The 18,067-nt window shown below is 38.2% G+C and overlaps 1 protein-coding gene across 1 annotated transcript in view; it reads right to left on the minus strand.

Annotated features, from left to right (window-relative positions):
* Window positions 1-18,067, minus strand: part of LOC127848151 (triple functional domain protein-like) — a 336,129-nt gene that overhangs the window by 303,157 nt on the left and 14,905 nt on the right. The window contains 4 exon segments of the mRNA XM_052380451.1: window positions 731-844; window positions 6,650-6,751; window positions 12,207-12,297; window positions 13,097-13,211. Coding sequence (XP_052236411.1) covers window positions 731-844; window positions 6,650-6,751; window positions 12,207-12,297; window positions 13,097-13,211 — 422 coding nt within the window.

Here is an 18,067-nt window from a genome sequence, read left to right on the forward strand (position 1 = left end):
ATATCTACAAGTACTTCAAGTCATCAATGAAATATGAGATTCATTTTGATTGTAGTAAACAAGGTGTCAAGTGTCATTTTAAAAACCAGGAGTGACAAGACACCAGTATAAGATACCCCAAGTGGCCCATATTAACAAATTAATGGACCAAAAGTACCAAAATTACAGGAATAATGTTTCACTGTACCATAAAAGCTCAGTCCTACCTCTACTTGCTCATAAGTTAGGGTGTCTAAAGATGTACAAAAGTTTGCCATTTGTTGTATGTTCACTTCAAAAGTCGGGTCAAAATTTCATCTTTTGCTTGTTTAATGCTTTATGCATAAAAAATATGCAAGTCATATCATTAACTGGAGTCAAAACTTTTTCAGTGCTGAAACCGAATTTTGAAGGCCTTTGCAAACAGTTTGGATCCAGATGAGACGCCACAGAACGTGGCGTCTCATCAGGATCCAAACTGTTTGCTATTCTGATAGTATTCTTTGAAACAAATCGAAGAAAATGCTAATTTTAGAAATTCAGCAGACGACATTTTAGCAGACGACAAATTTCCCAGCATGCAAAGGGTTAAGACAATGTCAATTTGCTGACTGGCATTCAAAAGAAGAACAATGACATGAATTCCTAAAATCCTGGGTGTGTACCATATGGGTTACACACAAGTCTGGGTGTGTAGTCTATGGGTTACATACAAGTCTATAGGTTACATACAAGTCTATGGGTTACATACCAGTCGTAGCTTGATCCACTGCTCATGGTCATATTCCAGTGTGCCTTCAAACTCCCGCGTCAGCTGGGCCCGATCCACCGCTTTGATTAGATTGTCCACAGATATCATGTGAGTCTGATTTTAAAAAAAGCCAGTATTTTATGCAGTGAATGGGTGGTAAATACTTGAGAAAGATCACCCAATCTTTTCATTCTAGAAAATAAATAACCATATGATCATTTTACTCAATGGAAATATCTCCAACCAGCGTATGCTCCACAATTTTGCCTATTTCTCTCCTATGTTTATGTTTTTCATATGTAAAGACTTTCAAACACAATTTAACAAGTGCTCTGCAGTCAGAGACATATGCCCCCCTTTATAGGTTTTAAACTAGTGACCCCAATTTCAATAGGGGTCATCTACTGTCCAAGGCCAATGTAAATGTGAAGTATCAAGCCAATCAGTCTATTCCTTGATGAGTTATTGATCGAAAACAATTTTCACACTTATTGTGACAGTGACCTTGACCTTAGACCTAGTGAACCCAATTTCAATAGGGGCAGGGCTTTTTTTCCTTCTTTGGGACCCGCCGAAAATCGGCCCTTTCCCCTCAGATTTTTTTTCTCCTCAGCAGGTAAATTTTCCCCCAGACTTCATTTTTTTCCCCTAAAAAAAAAAAAAAAATAATAATTTTTTTTAAACTTAAAATACATAAGTCAACCTGATCCAGTGTAGAAAATATAACATATTGCATAATTAAATTATATGTTGCCTTGATTTTGTTTTAAAAACAGCAAAATATGTTGAATTGATTATTTAAGACTTTCCTTATTTTCCCCGAAATCCAGCGTTTCGTGTCATTTTACCCCCAAAATCCGGCATTTTGCGCGATTTTTTTTCCCTCAAAAAAGGCCAGGCCCTTTCCCCAATATCAGATAAAAACCCTGAGGGGTCATCTACTGTCCAAGGCCAATACACATGTGAAGTATCAAGCCAATCCGTGAATCTTTTGACGAGTTATTGATGGGAAACCATTTCACACTTGCAGGGTTAAAAGTTGGCAAAACTGAAAAACCTGAAATATTTTTGCTGGGAGCCTGGGGGCTGCCAGGACCCCTGGTGGGTCCAGGGCAAAGCTCTGATAGGGGGCCAAGGGGACCGAATGCCCCCGGAAGCTCCTGAGACTTTGCAATTTAACAAATAAAAAATAGCTACGAAATTAACATAAATCTTAAGATCACACCTGTTTTGCAAGTTCATTTTATAAGGGAGAGTTAATATATTATTTATTTATTTTTATAGTCAGAACCAAAAATTTCAATCAACAATGAACATATACCACGCAATACATTTAATGCACATCGATCGCATGGGCTTTTACTGCCTTTTTCCGGATGATTTTTAAATTATTGTCTTTCCGCATGGAACACAAAAACATACACCAGGGATGTCTGTTTTTTTCAGCCATTCGCCAAATTTCACTCCACGTTCATCAACATTCATCAACTTCAGCCAACCACTCCCATCGCCATTTATTCTTGACGTCCGATTCTAGCACCTTTGTAATCGAATTCAGTTCAAGGAACATTTTTTTTGTATTCGTTTTACGTCGAAAAGCAACTATTTTTTATTATGGCGCTCGTTTGACGTAAATGATTCAACAATGTCGCAAACGCTTGCCTCCCTTTATTTTTCGCGCGGATTACAAATGTAAAGAATGATTACTCTTTTGGGCACTTGCTTTTTTTAATTTACCGAAATTGCAGCTCGTTCAACAAAACACGTTCGGCAATATTCATTACAAAGCGTCTATTTTTAGCTCCGTGTTTTTGTTTGCTTGATAAACGTTTCGTGTTGCTTGGACAATACGAGGAGGGTCACCACCTTCCCCCCCCCCCCCCCCCCCCCCTAAATTATCTCATCAAATTTACATGAATTACGAAAACGACCTTTTACTGCCTTGAAAAACCGGAATTCCGGCACAAACTGGAAAACTTTTAACCCTGCACTTGTGTGTAACAGTGACCTTGACCTTTGATCTAGTAACCCCAATTTCAATAGGGGTATACTACTGTCAGTCCATTGGTTGACAAGTTATTGATCAGAAACGATTTTCACACTTAGTTTGATAGTGACCTTGACCTTTGACCTAGCGACCCAAATTTCAATTTGGGTTATCTTCTGTCCAAGGCCAATTCACATGTGAAGTACTGTAAAACCATTAAATTTCGTGTGGTATGAATTTTCATGGATTTCGTTGGTCCGCTGAACCACGAATTCAAGTAACAACGATTATTTATACATTTTGAAACCGAAATCAGTCATTTCTGAATGTTATTTCCGACATTTTTTTGTGTCGGTTATCCGAGATATTTGTTTTAAATAATAATTACTTCAATTCCCATTACACTATATCTTGACTAATGAAAATATTTTTTTATAAGTGATTGGGTACCGTTTTGACACGTGTATTTTAGGGACCTTATTACTCAATTGTTACTACTAGGGGACCGATTGCGCTGAGAATTGCAAATATTGCCAATACAACATTGATGGCAATTAGTGAGCGAGGACCCACAAGTGCGCCGCTTTATCGTTCTAATCGACAATTATCGGCAACACTTTCATGCTTTAGTCTTGCTGTCAACACAGATTAGCAGATTATGCTTCGTTATTACTCTAGTTGTTTTAATAAAAGTTTAATTATTATGATAATTTTCCCCGAAAATTTGCAATCCACAAAATTACGTATCAACGGATACTGTGAAATCATTTATTTTCGCCAGCACGAAAGTTCGTCATTTTTATAAAAATGACGTTTTCGTCAGCACTTAAATTCGCCAATTACTGACTTTGAAAAAAAATTGCTTCAGTCAATATCTGATTTGTTTTTTTCCGAAATATATCGCGGTTGCGAAAAATCGTAGTGGGGAAAGAGGGAGAACACTTCAGAGTCACTTGCAGGAGGTGGGGCCTGTTTGTTACATGTCAATATACTAGTCTTTTGTTATCAGGTGATCAGTAATTTGCCCCCATTAGTGTATCATTATTATGATTAGCGGATTAGTGGGACCGAATAACCGATAACGAGTGTTTGAAACCCGGGTTTGAAACAGTGAAGCCAGTCGCCAATTGGTCTTATTCATTTATTATCATGGCAAAACTTATAACAATCTTACCTTTATCGGCGCAAATTAAAGAAGGTGCGAAGATTATTGGTTAAAATTAGTGTTAGCAAACTATTTGGTCAGTTTTCAATAAAGTTTCAAGAGTTTTGCTTCGTAAATATTTGATCACTTTAAGTACATTAATTTTCGGAAGTGTAAAATTAACAGTGCATTATGGGACAGATTTTTCATAGGGCAAAGTTCAGATTTAATTGTAACTACCAATGGACGAGTGAGTTTAATTTAGATTGAATGCAATGGGATACAAAGCAATGTTTTATTGCGTCATACTCAGTCATTCAAAACACATGTTTTCCGGGGATTTCCTGAAAATCGTGCAAAAAATAAAAGTGAATTTCTGTAAACAATTTCCCTACGTTTGGATGGAACTAATCGTCATGCTTGCTAATTTCTCTTTACCTGTTACGTTTTCAATTGCTACAAGTAACAACTATTTGAAACATGTATCGTAAAACTTGTAAAAGATATCAATGATTGAAAAGATCGATAGCCAATAAAACGAAGCACAAGCTATTTTTACACCTGTTTTGTAGTTAAACGCAAACAACCAAACATAAATCAAAATGTTCTGTATTTATTTGTAATCAAGGCGGAGAACGTATATACGGTTAGTATATACATCATCATCTTTAAAATGTGTGTATTGTCTTTGATCCGGATCTAATCCGGTGCGTGGAGGCTGTATAATCTTCTGCAACAACACTGAAAAACACATTACACACAATGGGTAACAAAGTTGTTAACAATTAGCGCTTATCATTACAATTCTTCCTAAACGAAGTCAACGCAGTCGATACAGATGTACTGCTTTCGCGTTTTAGAGCAATGTCACGTGTCAGTTAAGTACACTGTGTAATCTACACCCTTTTGTTTCAAAACCGGATTTATATTGATTACGTAACAGACGGAGTATGTATGCGTGGATTACGTTGGATTATAGCGCCTCATGCCTTTGGTTATTCAGTCTTAATCAAATATGGGACATAATTGTTCGTTAGGATCTTGAATTCGTCTATCGGTCGACTGACGAAATATACGAAAATTAATGCCTGACGATATATAATGGTTTCACAGTAAGTTGTTTTTTATTTGAAATCCATGAAATTACGTGTCAACGAATTAGTTGTTTTTACTAAACCACGAAATTTCATACCGACTAATTTCTATAGGTTTACAGTATCAAGCCATTTGGTCAATTCGTTGACGAGTTATTGATAAGATGATTTTCACACTACATGTGATAGTGACCTTGACATTTGACCTAGTGAGGTCAATGTCAATAGGGTTCATCTACTTTCCAAGGCCAATGCACATTTGAAGAATCAAGCCAATCGGTAAATTTGTTGACGAGATATTGATTGGAACCAATTTTCACATTAAGTGAGATAGTGACCTTGACCTTTGACCTAGTGACTCCAATTTCAATAGAGGTCATCTACTGTCCGAGGCCAATCCACATGTGAAGTATCAAGCCAATCGGTCAATTGGTTGACGAGTTATTGATCGGAAACGAACTGGTCTACCGACATTCAGACTGGTCTACCAACAGCTCTAGTGACCTTGACCTTTGGCCTAGTGACCCTTATTTCATTAGGGGTCATCTACTGTCCAAGGCCAATGCACATGTGAAGTATAAAGCCAATCGGTCAATAGGTTGACAAGTTATTGATCGGAAACAAACTGGTCTACCGACATTCAGACTGGACTACCGAAAGATCTACCGACAGACAGACCGACCGACATCCAGCAAAACAATATACCCCTTATTCTTCAAAGGGGGGCATAATCACTTCAGCCAAATTAACAGATTATTTGAAAGTCATAAACTTGACAAGGAATCTCAAAGTTACAGACTTGACAACGTACCTCTAAGAAATAAGCTTGACGATGTATTTAAAATTGTAAACTTACCAAGATATGTGTTTGTCAGAAACACTATGTCCCCTTCTGCGCCGCTTTGAAGCTATATATTTGACCTTTGACCTTGAAGGATGACCTTGACCTTTCACCACTCAAAATGTGCAGCTCAATGAGATACACATGCATGCCAAATATGAAGTTGCAATCTTCAATATTTCAAAAGTTATGGCAAAATGTTAAAGTTGGGGCAAACAAACAAACAAACAAACCAACAAACCAACCAACCAACATACAGGGCAAAAACAATATGTCCCCCACTATAGTGGTGGGGGACATAAAAAGTAACCTCAAAGTTATTATCTTGACAAGTTTCCTCAAAATTAGAAACTTAACAACTTACCTTAAAATTATAAACTTTATATTTAACCTCAATTTTCATATCCTGACCAAGTTACCTCAAAAGTTATAAACTTGATAAGTTACATCAAACTTGTAAACTTGACAAGTTACCACAAAGTTATAAACTTGATAAGTTACCTCAAAGTTGTTAACTTGAAAAGTTACCTCAAAGTCATAAACTTAACAGGTTACCTCAAAATTATAAACTTGACAAGTAACCTCAATGTTATAAACTATCCAAGTTACCACAAAGTTAAATAACTTAACAAGTTACTTCAAAGCTATAAGCTTGATAAGCTACATCAAAGTTATAAACTTGACAACATCCTCAAAGTCATAATTATTGACAAGTTGCCTAAAAGTCATAAACTTCAAACATAAACTCAAAGTCATAAACTTGACAATTTACCTCAAAGTTATAAACTTGACAAATTACCTCAAAGTTAAAAACTTAACATGTTACCTCAAACTTATAAACTTGACAATTTACCTCAAAGTTGTATTTGGAACTTCCCAGACTGGTCCGTTGTTTTTCCCAGAACTTCTCTGGTTTGATTATAAATGCGATGAAAATGTTGCCAGGGAAGCATTCCTGAAGAGAGAAGCCACAATACATTGTTTTGTTTATTAAGTTCAGATATTTATAGCCCCGTAACACCGGACTGGCGTCCTTACGCCGACCTAGGACTGTGTTTCTGGAAATTTCTGATTGTCGTAGTAAGGACGCCAGGGGTTTTTTTTAGAAAAAGGGGAAGACGCTGGACGCTGGGTAAAAGGGGAAAATGGAGCGCGAAAGAAACATATTTGGGGGAAAAAAAACCCTGTTCATTTCAATGTCTATAACTCACCTACAAACTTCAGGGGGGGGGGGGGGGGGTTTAGAAAAAGAGGCATGTCTCTGACCTTTTTGTTCTTAAACACATGAACAAGTATGATATTAAAGTCAAAGTCCTAAATAAAGTTGCAGGTGTAGATCTAATAATGGGAAATGTTTTCAACTGGGGCCGGGGAACGATGTCAATATTATGATTTCAATTTCATGATGAATGGGTTGACGATCTAGATCTGCAACAGTATTGGAAGGGAAAGGTGCGGCAGCTGCCGATTGTCTACTTTCACTTTCACAATAATCCGACAGTATTAATCGATGTTGATTACATGTACCTTTCGAATCCTGCTGGGTTTCAACGGTTTTTGATGATTCATTCTTAAAAAATGCGTCAACGCAATTAATATTTTCTGAGTCCGAACGTTTTATTTTGTTCGTGTATGAATGCCAATTGTGAGACTTTTTTCTGTTTTAACGTTTATATTTTGGCTTTCACATAACCCGGATGAAAATTCGACTGGTTTTCGGTAATTAATTGACGAAACACCCTTCTCGCGCAAGACCGGAATCCAGTAAAATAGTCACATGATTAATACGATTAGTTGCCCGGTTTCCATGACGTAATTTAAGAGCTATATATAGAACCACTGGGATTCCCAGATTTGAGCGTTCGTCGGGAGAGAGAGAGAGAGCGAGATCGTTGTACATGGTACAACTTGGATAAGTGTCGACTTCCCAAAAGAAAAAAAACATCTTTTTGAGGGTAAAATATTATATTTTGGTGAAAAATTATATTTTTGGAGGGGAAATTGTATTTTTGGGGGAAAAATTCTGGTAGGGGAAGACGCCGAACATCGGCGTCACTTTCTTAGTAAAAAAAACCCCTGGACGCCAATGACTTTTTCGGTAAAAATGCTGTTCACACAAGCGTCCTGGTTTATGGCATTCTGCACGTCCTCACAGCGTCCTTAATACGTCCCTAAAGACGCACTGGGGTCGCAGTAAGAACTCCATATTCACAGTAGGGTCGCAATAAACGCCGTAAGGACGCAATGAAGTCACAGTAAGGATGCCATAGTCATTCTGAGGACACGATAGACTTACAAAGGATGTACTAAAGTCACAATTAGGTCGCCGTACGGTCGCCTTGCAGTCAATTATCATTTTCTGTGGGTTTGAGTGGCGACCACATGACGTCCATGGCGACCTGACAGCGACCCTACCACGGCCCTACTACGACTATTGCGTCCTTAACAGAACGCCATAAAAACGCTGGACTTTGGCGACCACTTTGAACATGTTCAAAGTGGTCGCCCTGGGCTAGCGTCCTGAGCAATTTACGGCGTCTTCACTGCCTCATCTTGCATCCTTATTGTGTTCCTCCGGTGTCTATGGCGTCCTAACTGCAACCTGGGTCGCCGTAAGGACGCAATAAGGACGCCAGTCCGTTGTGACAGGGTATAACTAAGAGCAAAGTTAAACATGTGTATTTTATTTTTCAGGTAGCTATAAAAAGATTGTTTTTAAAAGTACTTTCAAGTGCTGACCAGAAACCCATCTATAATATGCTAAAATTTAATAGAATTCTATACTTTAATATTCAAATTTTTAAGTGCATTTACAGAAATACTTATCTCGAGCACTAAAAACATTCTCAGGGGATTATATGTTTAGTAGACCAACAAATCCAAACCTAGCAGTGAAATTTTAGTTTATTTTTGTTTAAGCCGTAAATGATAGCTGAGTATTGTTAAAAACTTCGTCAAAGTAGCTGGGAAATTTACCCAACTTCCAGGTCTTTACAAGAGAAAACATGTACATTGTATGCCGCCTTCCTAAATTAAATTTTAAATAGTTTCTATCCGAAACAGTTAGATATCAGCAAGCAATAATAAAAGCTGTTCAATACCATTATTCTAGATATTGGCTGGAACAGGTTTTTTATTTTGTTAACACCATGTTAATCATGTTATAGAAATGGACCGACCATCCGACACACTATACCAGTTGCAAAGAGTGACATAATGAATTCAAAGGAATTATCCCTTTCCCTCTCAGGAGCAAAGTGAAAATGGCTGTATGCAAACAGCATAAAACCAGAACAGCCTGCCAGCGAGTCTCAGTCTGTTCAGGTTTTATTCTGTTTGCTACTCATCAGTACCACAGGGTTTGAATTGAATCCGTTTAAACATAAATCTAGTAGGAAAGATCATGAATTATATTTGATTTTCTAAGAGACAAAAAATGCATCAAAGTGCATAACTGATTGGTAAAGGACAACAAATGCATCAATGTGCGTATCTGAGTGGTAAAGGACAAACAAGAGGGCCTGAAAGGCCCAAAGTCGCTCACCTGAGATAACAAGATATTATTGGGACAAATCTTCTGACCAAATTTCACGAAGATCGGAAAATAAATGTGGCCTCTAGAGTGTTAACAAGGTTTTACTAGCCATATAAGGAAAAAGGCCCGGCCCCCTGGCAGCCATGTTTTCAACCAACCGGCTTTAACTCATCCAAGATATTATCAGGATGAATCTTCTGACCAAATTTCATGAAGATCGGACAGTAAATGTGGCCTCTAGAGTGTTAACAAGATTTTACTATAGCCATATAAGGAAAAATGCCCCGCCCCTTGGAAGCCATTTTTTTCAAGCAAACATAATTATTTTCGAACTCATCCAAGATATGATTGAGACCATTCTTCTGACCGAATTTCATGAAGATTGGACAATAAATGTGGCCTCTAAAGTGTTAACAAGGTTTTACTATAGCCATATAAAGCCATATAAGGAAAAATGCCCCGCCCCTGGTGGCCATGTTTTTAAAGCAACTAAAACCATTTTCAAACTCATCCAAGATATCATTGCGACAAATCTTCTGACCAAGTTTCATGATGATCAGAAAATAAATGTGACCTCTAGAGTGTTAACAAGGTTTTACTATAGCCATATAAGGAAAATAGCCCAGCCCCTGTGGTGGCCATGTTTTTCAACCAACCGGCATCATTTTTGAACTCGTCCAAGATATTATTGAATGAATCTTCAGACCGAGTTTCATAAAGATCGGACTATAAATGTTGCCTCTAGAGTGTAAACAGGATTTTACTATAGCCTTATATAGCCATATAAGGAAAAATGCCCCGCCCTTGGCGGCCATGTTATTCAAGCAAACGTAACCATTTTCAAACTAATCCAAGATATCATTAAGACAAATCTTTCGACCAAATTTCATCAAGATTGGACAATAAATGTGGCCTCTAGAGTGTAAACAAGGTTTTACTATCTCCATATCAGGAAAAATGCCCCGCCCCCTGGCGGCCAAGTTTTTCAATCAACCGGCATCATTTTCAAAGTCGTCCAAGATATTATTGGGATGAATCTTCTGACCAAGTTTCATTAAGATTGGACAATAAATGTGGCCTCTAGAGTGTTAACAAGATTTTACTATAGCCATATATAGCCATATGTGGAAAAATGCCCCGCCCCTTGGCAGCAAGGAGGCAGTCTACAGTTTTGTAGCCATATTTGCGCATTGGCCCCGGTCAATTTCCTGAACTTAAGGTATATGGCCTAAACAAAATTGTTTTTTGACTCCAGAAGCTTGAATGTAAGTATAAATGGTCAATATTCTAGCAATTTCACTTGTTTTCAGTAATTCGAACCCGAGTGACCTTTAATTTAGTCAACAACAACAACATGCTGAGTGAGAAGTAAACACATGTACTTCCTGCTTGAAGCAGCCGGCAGACAGATTTCAACGGTGGGTTTAAATAAGTTAACAGTGCAAAAAAAATAAACGGTAATGACCCATTTTGTTTGGCTCAGTTTGAAAGCATTTGCTGTGATGGTGCAAAGCAAGTTGTCCACTGTGTGCGTATTGTTACCCGGAAAGATAAAAGTGATTGCCAGGTTTATCTGAGAATGGGGTTTTTACGGTCAAGTTCCGAGACCTCCGAAAAGGTCTATTTTACCCCAGATATCAGTTTAAAGTGCATTTTCTGTATTGTTTTGTGCTTTATTTGCAAGCTGTTGATGAGCTGCACTGAAAATTGTCTGAATCTATTTTCAGGTTGTGACTGAAGTCCTTGTTTTGAGGGTGTTTTGCAGACCAGTGGTTGTCGGCCTGAGGATTTTCAAGAAAAACTGTAGACTGCCCCCAATGTTTTTCAAGCAAAGGTTACCATTTTTGAACTCATCAAAGATATCAGTGGGACAAATCTTCTAAGCAAGTTACATGAAGATCGGAAAATAAATGTGGACTCTAGAGTGTTAACAATGTTTTACTATAGCCATATAAGGAAAAATGCCCCGCCCCCTGGCAGCCATGTTTTTCTACCAACCGGCATCATTTTCCAACTCGTCCAAGATATTATTGGGATAAATCTTCTGACAAGTTTCATGAAGATCAGACAATAAACGTGGCCTCTAGAGTGTTAACAAGATTTTACTAAAGCCATATATAGCCATTTAAGGAAAAATGCCCCGCCCCTTGGCAGCCATGTTTTTCAAGCAAACATAACCATTTTAGAACTCATCCAAGATATCATTGAGACCAATCTTCTGACCAAATTTCATGAAGATTGGACAATAAATGTGGCCTTTTGAGAGTTAACAAGTCAAATGTTGACGCCGCACAACGCACGACGGAAAAAGGCGATCACAAAAGCTCACCATGAGCACGTTGTGCGTATCTGAGTGATAAAGGACAAGAAATGCATAAAAGTGCGTATTTGAGTGGTAAAGGGCAACAAATGCATAAAGTGCATATCTGAATGATAAAGGACAACAAATGCATTAAGTGCATATCTGAATGATAAAGGACAACAAATGCATTAAGTGCATATCTGAATGATAAAGGACAACAAATGCATTAAGTGCATATCTGAATGATAAAGGACAACAAATGCATTAAGTGCATATCTGAATGATAAAGGACAACAAATGCATTAAGTGCATATCTGAATGATAAAGGACAACAAATGCATTAAGTGCATATCTGAATGATAAAGGACAACAAATGCATTAAGTGCATATCTGAATGATAAAGGACAACAAATGCATAAAGTGCATATCTGAGTGATAAAGGACAACAAATGCATAAAGTGCATATCTGAATGATAAAGGACAACAAATGCATTAAGTGCATATCTGAGTGGTAAAGGACAAAAAATGCATCTGTGTATCTGAGTGGTAAAGGGTTTGTACAGCCTTGCTCACCTGTAGAGCCTTGAGGATGGGTTTGACACTCTGCCAGGTGGACCCTCTCATATCCAGGATAATGGTGAAGCCTTTATCACGCACATCGTCGCTAATAACAACAGGTAAAAATTATCAGTGAATTAAATGATAGCCATATCTTCTGTTCAATGTGACACATGTTGTTATTCGATAAGTAGAAAGTTTCAATAAGAAATATATTTTTTAATAATAATAAACAAGTAATAAAGAAATGATAATAAATCTGATCATGTTTAGAAATAGGCATACCATCAGCATATTTTATAAACTTGGATAATAAAACCTACACATGCATACCTTCATATACATTGTCATGCATACCTTCATATACATTGTAGTAATGAAAATCAAATAAAGTTTGAAATGCTTTTCATTGATGAGAGTAAGAGCAGCAGACATGTATGTTACAGATGGGCAAACAAACCGACATGCATCATGAATGAAGTATACTTTGAAACCAAAATTAATTGTCGGACATAAGTAAAAGTGAATTTTGCGGGTCTTCGAAACCAATTAAATTTACATTTGAAATGAACATTCAAGTAGAAAGTCTTATATCCGACTCAGGGGAGCAAAATGCCATACCCCCATACAGGATTCAACAAAACTCTTCATTTGTATGTAGATCCAGCAAAGTTTAGAACTATTTGTAAAATTATTTCGACATTGAAAGGAAGGAAATCAGCTGAAAGGAGGAAAAATCACACCCCTTTATATCAGATTTTTTAAAATGCATTACTTTATGATCGAACGAAAATACCACAAAATTTCATTTCAACAAAAATAAATGAATCTACAGTATTCCCATTACTTCTTGGCAGGAGGTTACATTACATTTCTGGTGAACAGCAGCAACACAAGCATCTCACCTTGGAACACTGGCTAAGTAGGTCATGAGGCGTCGAAGGTCTTCATACTTGAGCTTGTCAGGGTGAGTGTTAGAGGGGAACGTCAGAATTGGGCCGCCTCGCTTGTCCCTTCCGCCTGAAATGCAGCATCTTGTCTGTCACAGACTATCATGATAATTATTGAGCGTTGCCCTCAAAGTCCTTAAATCCTCCCCCCCACACACACACAAATAGGCTTTTCAAGCTATTTTTGCCTTCTTGCATAAACGCTTTTCTGGGAATTACACTATGAATGCATCTGCCCTTGGCCATATCATCAAAATTCATGTTAGAAATACCAACAGAAATAACAATATTTTCAATTCAAACCAGGTCAGGGACAGAAATATACACTCGTAAAAAATTGACCCAAAATCTGGAAAGTTTGGTGAATATTTTTGATTATTTTTTTTTAACAAAGGGAATTTCCTAGCTTGATAAGGCTTGTTGTCTTAATATCATTTGGCTTCTTATTATGTCAACAAATATTTCCAGAATTTTGAGAAGATTCTATAAAATCTGTACAAGTCAGAGAAAGGAAATAGCAATTTTAACATTTTTAGTATAACAAAGGGCAATCACTCTGATGTGCAAATATTAAAACTGGTTTTCAATTTCAACCTGTCCTTTATTTTATGTCAACAAACATTTCCAGAATGTTTGTTAAAAATCAGAGGAAAACTGTAAGTGTACTCGAACTGAAACAGAGAATTACAATTTCTGTACAAACAAGGGCTGTTTGTAAAACATGCATGCCCCCCATATGGGCTGTCCGTTGTAGTGGCAGCCATTGTGTGAATACGATTTTTGTCACTGTGACCTTGACCTTTGACCTAGTGACCTGGAAATCAATAGGGGTCATCTGCGAGTCATGATCAATGTACAGTACAGCCAAAGCGGAACAAACGTATTTCGCGATCCGCGGCGGCAAGGCGAAACGAGTCGATGCCGCGTCAGTCGTTGAAGCCGCGTCAGTATGCGGCGGCAAGTCGCATTTCGCCGCGAAACTTCGCATCTGTCCGCCGAGGCATGCCGCGGTCCGCGACATGATGCCGAGTCGATGCGATCATGAAATATTTTTTTTTTTAATTATTAGTTACATGTAGTTAACAAATTTTGAAAGAACAATTATAATAATAATTAAAATCATAATAAATTTATTGTGCGCGGATTGTATTAGCATATACATGTAAGCATAGTTAATGTGTCTGGCCAATTATTAAGTTTGTTTCCCGCCCGTAGCGTATGTATTTCACACATAAACAAGGTCACGTAATTATGTTTTCGCACATACAAGTGGTCAAGGCTCCAGCATATGGTGGATTTATAAATTAATTGCATGTTGATTCCGCTATTATATTTTAGCTGAGAAAATTAGCAGTTTAAAGCCACATCAATAATTAAGACGGTGACGACGTATTTGTAGTTTTGTTAATTATCAGCTTATTATAACTATTGTTTGAATATGCGTATATTAACACGTTTTATTTTGTTCATATTATACAGTTAATATCGCTACTAATTACCCGATAATCCCGTATATTCCAGTTTTAAAGCAAATGCTGGTAAATATTTACGATACACAAACATTCTCGATATTTCCTTATGTATCAAATACATTTTGGCATTTGTTACTATTTATAGAGATGATGAAATAACGTCTAATCGGGGCGTTTTTTTTCTCCACTGAACACGCGATTTACGCCTGACGTGATGTTCATGTATTTATACAACACAAAATACACCCAAACTTTCCAAACGACGTTCTACATGTCTGCATAATTTTCGCGCGCTTTTTATGAAACAAAGGATATTTTAGCACTGTTTATTTGACGCTAGAATTTGCCAAAGGACGCGTTAGCATTAAAATTCGGAAGTGTGTTTCGGATTACAAATTTAATAATGATAATCGAACGAATCATAAACAGTTGCGCGTAATTAATTCTACGCTACACATACATGTATGTACATGTAGGTGGATATCTTTTCACTCGATCCGCCGCGTACGTATGCGGCGGATTTACTCCGCGAAAGTACGCGTGGTTAATACAGACTCGGCGTCGTTGCGCGGATCGATGCCGAGTGCCACGGCGATACGCCGCGTGAACACACGATTCGGCTGCCGCGGACTAATAATCTGGCCGTGGCGTAGCCGCGGATTATGTTTGTGCCGCTTTGGCTGTACTGTACCTATGAAGTGTCATGATCCTAGGCAAAAGCGTTCTTGAGTTATCATCCAGAAACAATTTTACTGTTTCGGGTCACCGTGACCTTGACCTTTGACCTAGTGACCTGAAAATCAATATGGGTAATCTGCGAGTCATGATCAAGTACCTATGAAGTTTCATGATCCTAGGCGTAAGCGTTCTTGATTTATCATCCGGAAACCATAAGACTATTTCGGGTCACCGTGACCTTGACCTTTGACCTAGTGACCTCAAAATCAATAGGGGTCATCTGCGAGTCATGATCATTCTACCCATGAAGTTTCATGATCCTAGGCATACAGTGCTCCAGCTAGGCCTAAATCGAAGGGCGCCGCGCCCTGCCCTCTCGAACCTCCGCCCTGCCCCCCCCCCCCCGAACCTCCGCCCTGCCCCCCCCCCCCCCCCCCCCCCCCCCCAAATAAAAAAAAAAAAAAATTTTTTTTTTTTTTTTTTTTACATATGATAATTCATAAATCTCTTATTACATTGTAATTAGTTTAATCCTCATTGTATACATTATATTTGAATGGTTTTATAATAATGGGAATAATACAATTATTTATAACATATAAATTAACATGCAATAGGAAGCATTCCAGAAACACCCGCGCGCTCGAACGTGCCCTTTTAACAAAATACTGCGCGTCAAAAGTGCCCTTTTGACAAAATACTGCGCGTCGAAAGTGCCCTTTTGACAAAAAAGCCCCCCTGCCCTTTTCAAATCCTAGCTGGAGCACTGGCATATGTGTTCTTGAGTTATCATCCGGAAACCATTTTACTATTTCGGGTCACCGTGACCTTGACCTTTGACCTAGTGACCTCAAAATCAATAGTGGTTATCTGCGAGTCATGATCAATCTACCTATGAAGTTTCATGATCCTAGGCATATGCGTTCTTGAGTTATCATCCGGAAACCATTTTACTATTTCGGGTCACCGTGACCTTGACCTTTGACCTAGTGACCTCAAAATCAATAGGGGTCATCTGCAAGTCATGATCAATCTACCTATGAAGTTTCATGATCCTAGGCATATGCGTTCTTGAGTTAATATCCGGAAACCATTTTACTATTTCGGGTCACCGTGACCTTGAACTTTGACCTAGTGACCTCAAAATCAATAGGGGTCATCTGCAAGTCATGATCAATCTACCTATGAAGTTTCATGATCCTAGGCATATGCGTTCTTGAGTTATCATCCGGAAACCATTTTACTATTTCGGGTCACCATGAGCTTGACCTTTGACCTAGTGACCTCAAAATCAATAGGGGTCATCTGCCAGTCATGATCTATGTACCTATGAAGTTTCATGATCCTAGGCCTAAGCGTTCTTAAGTTATCATCCGGACACCACCTGGTGGACCGACCGACCGACCGACAGACCGACATGTGCAAAGCAATATACCCCCTCTTCTTCGAAGGGGGGCATAATAAAGAGCAATAACTTGAGCCGTCCACCACACTAAACGCCCTCCATACACCACAGGTGTCCTTATAATACTTCCAGACTTCTGGTCAAGAGAGAAACCCCTCCCCTACACATATATAACATTGTACAACAAGAGCTGTGTTCTTGAAACACAATGCTCCCTTCTGCGCTCATTTGAAGCCATAAATTTGACCTTTGACCTTGAAGGATGACCTTGACATTTCACCTTTCAAAATGTGCAGCTCCATGAGATACACGTGCATGCCAAATATCAAGTTGCTATCTTCAATATTGAACAAGAGATGTGTTTGTCAGAAACACAATGCCCCCTAATTCGCCGCTTTGAAGCCATATATTTAACCTTTGACCTTAAAGGATGACCTTGACCTTTCACCACTCAAAATGTGCAGCTCCATGAGATACACATGCATGCCAAGTATCAAGCTGCTATCTTTAATATTGCAAAAATTATCGCAAAACTTTAACCAAGGTTAAAGTTTTAGGTTAAAGTTTTGGGACAGAATGACAGACAGAATGACAGACAGACAGACAGGCCTAAAACAATATACCCCCGATTATTCAATCTGGGGGCATACAAAGTTATGGCCAATGTTAAAGTTTTCGGATGGACAGACGCCATATATTTGTCATTTGACCTTCAAGGATGACCTTGACCTTCACCTTTCACCATTCAAAATGTTCAGCTCCATGAGATACACATGCATGCCAAATATCAAGTTGCTATCTTCAATATTGAAAAAGTTATGGCCAATGTTAAAGTTTTCAGACGGACGAACAGACGCCATATATTTGACATTTGACCTTGAAGGATGACCTTGACCTTCACCTTTCACCACTCAAAATGTGCAGCTCCATGAGATACACATGCATGCCAAGTATCAAGCTGCTATCTTCAACATTGCAAAAATTATCGCAAAACTTTAACCAAGGTTAAAGTTTTAGGTTAAAGTTTTGGGACAGAATGACAGACAGAATGACAGACAGACAGACAGGCCTAAAACAATATTCCCCCGATCATTCAATCTGGGGGCATAAAAAGTTATGGCGAATGTTAAAGTTTTTGGATGGACAGACGCCATATATTTGACATTTGACCTTCAAGGATGACCTTGACCTTCACCTTTCACCATTCAAAATGTTCAGCTCCATGAGATACACATGCATGCCAAATATCAAGTTGCTATCTTCAATATTGAAAAAGTTATGGCAAATGTTAAAGTTTTCAGACGGATGGACAGACGCCATATATTTGACATTTGACCTTGAAGGATGACCTTGACCTTCACCATTCACCAA

The sequence above is a fragment of the Dreissena polymorpha genome, chromosome 10, assembly GCF_020536995.1.
Source record: "Dreissena polymorpha isolate Duluth1 chromosome 10, UMN_Dpol_1.0, whole genome shotgun sequence".
Classification (NCBI taxonomy): Eukaryota; Metazoa; Mollusca; class Bivalvia; order Myida; family Dreissenidae; genus Dreissena; species Dreissena polymorpha.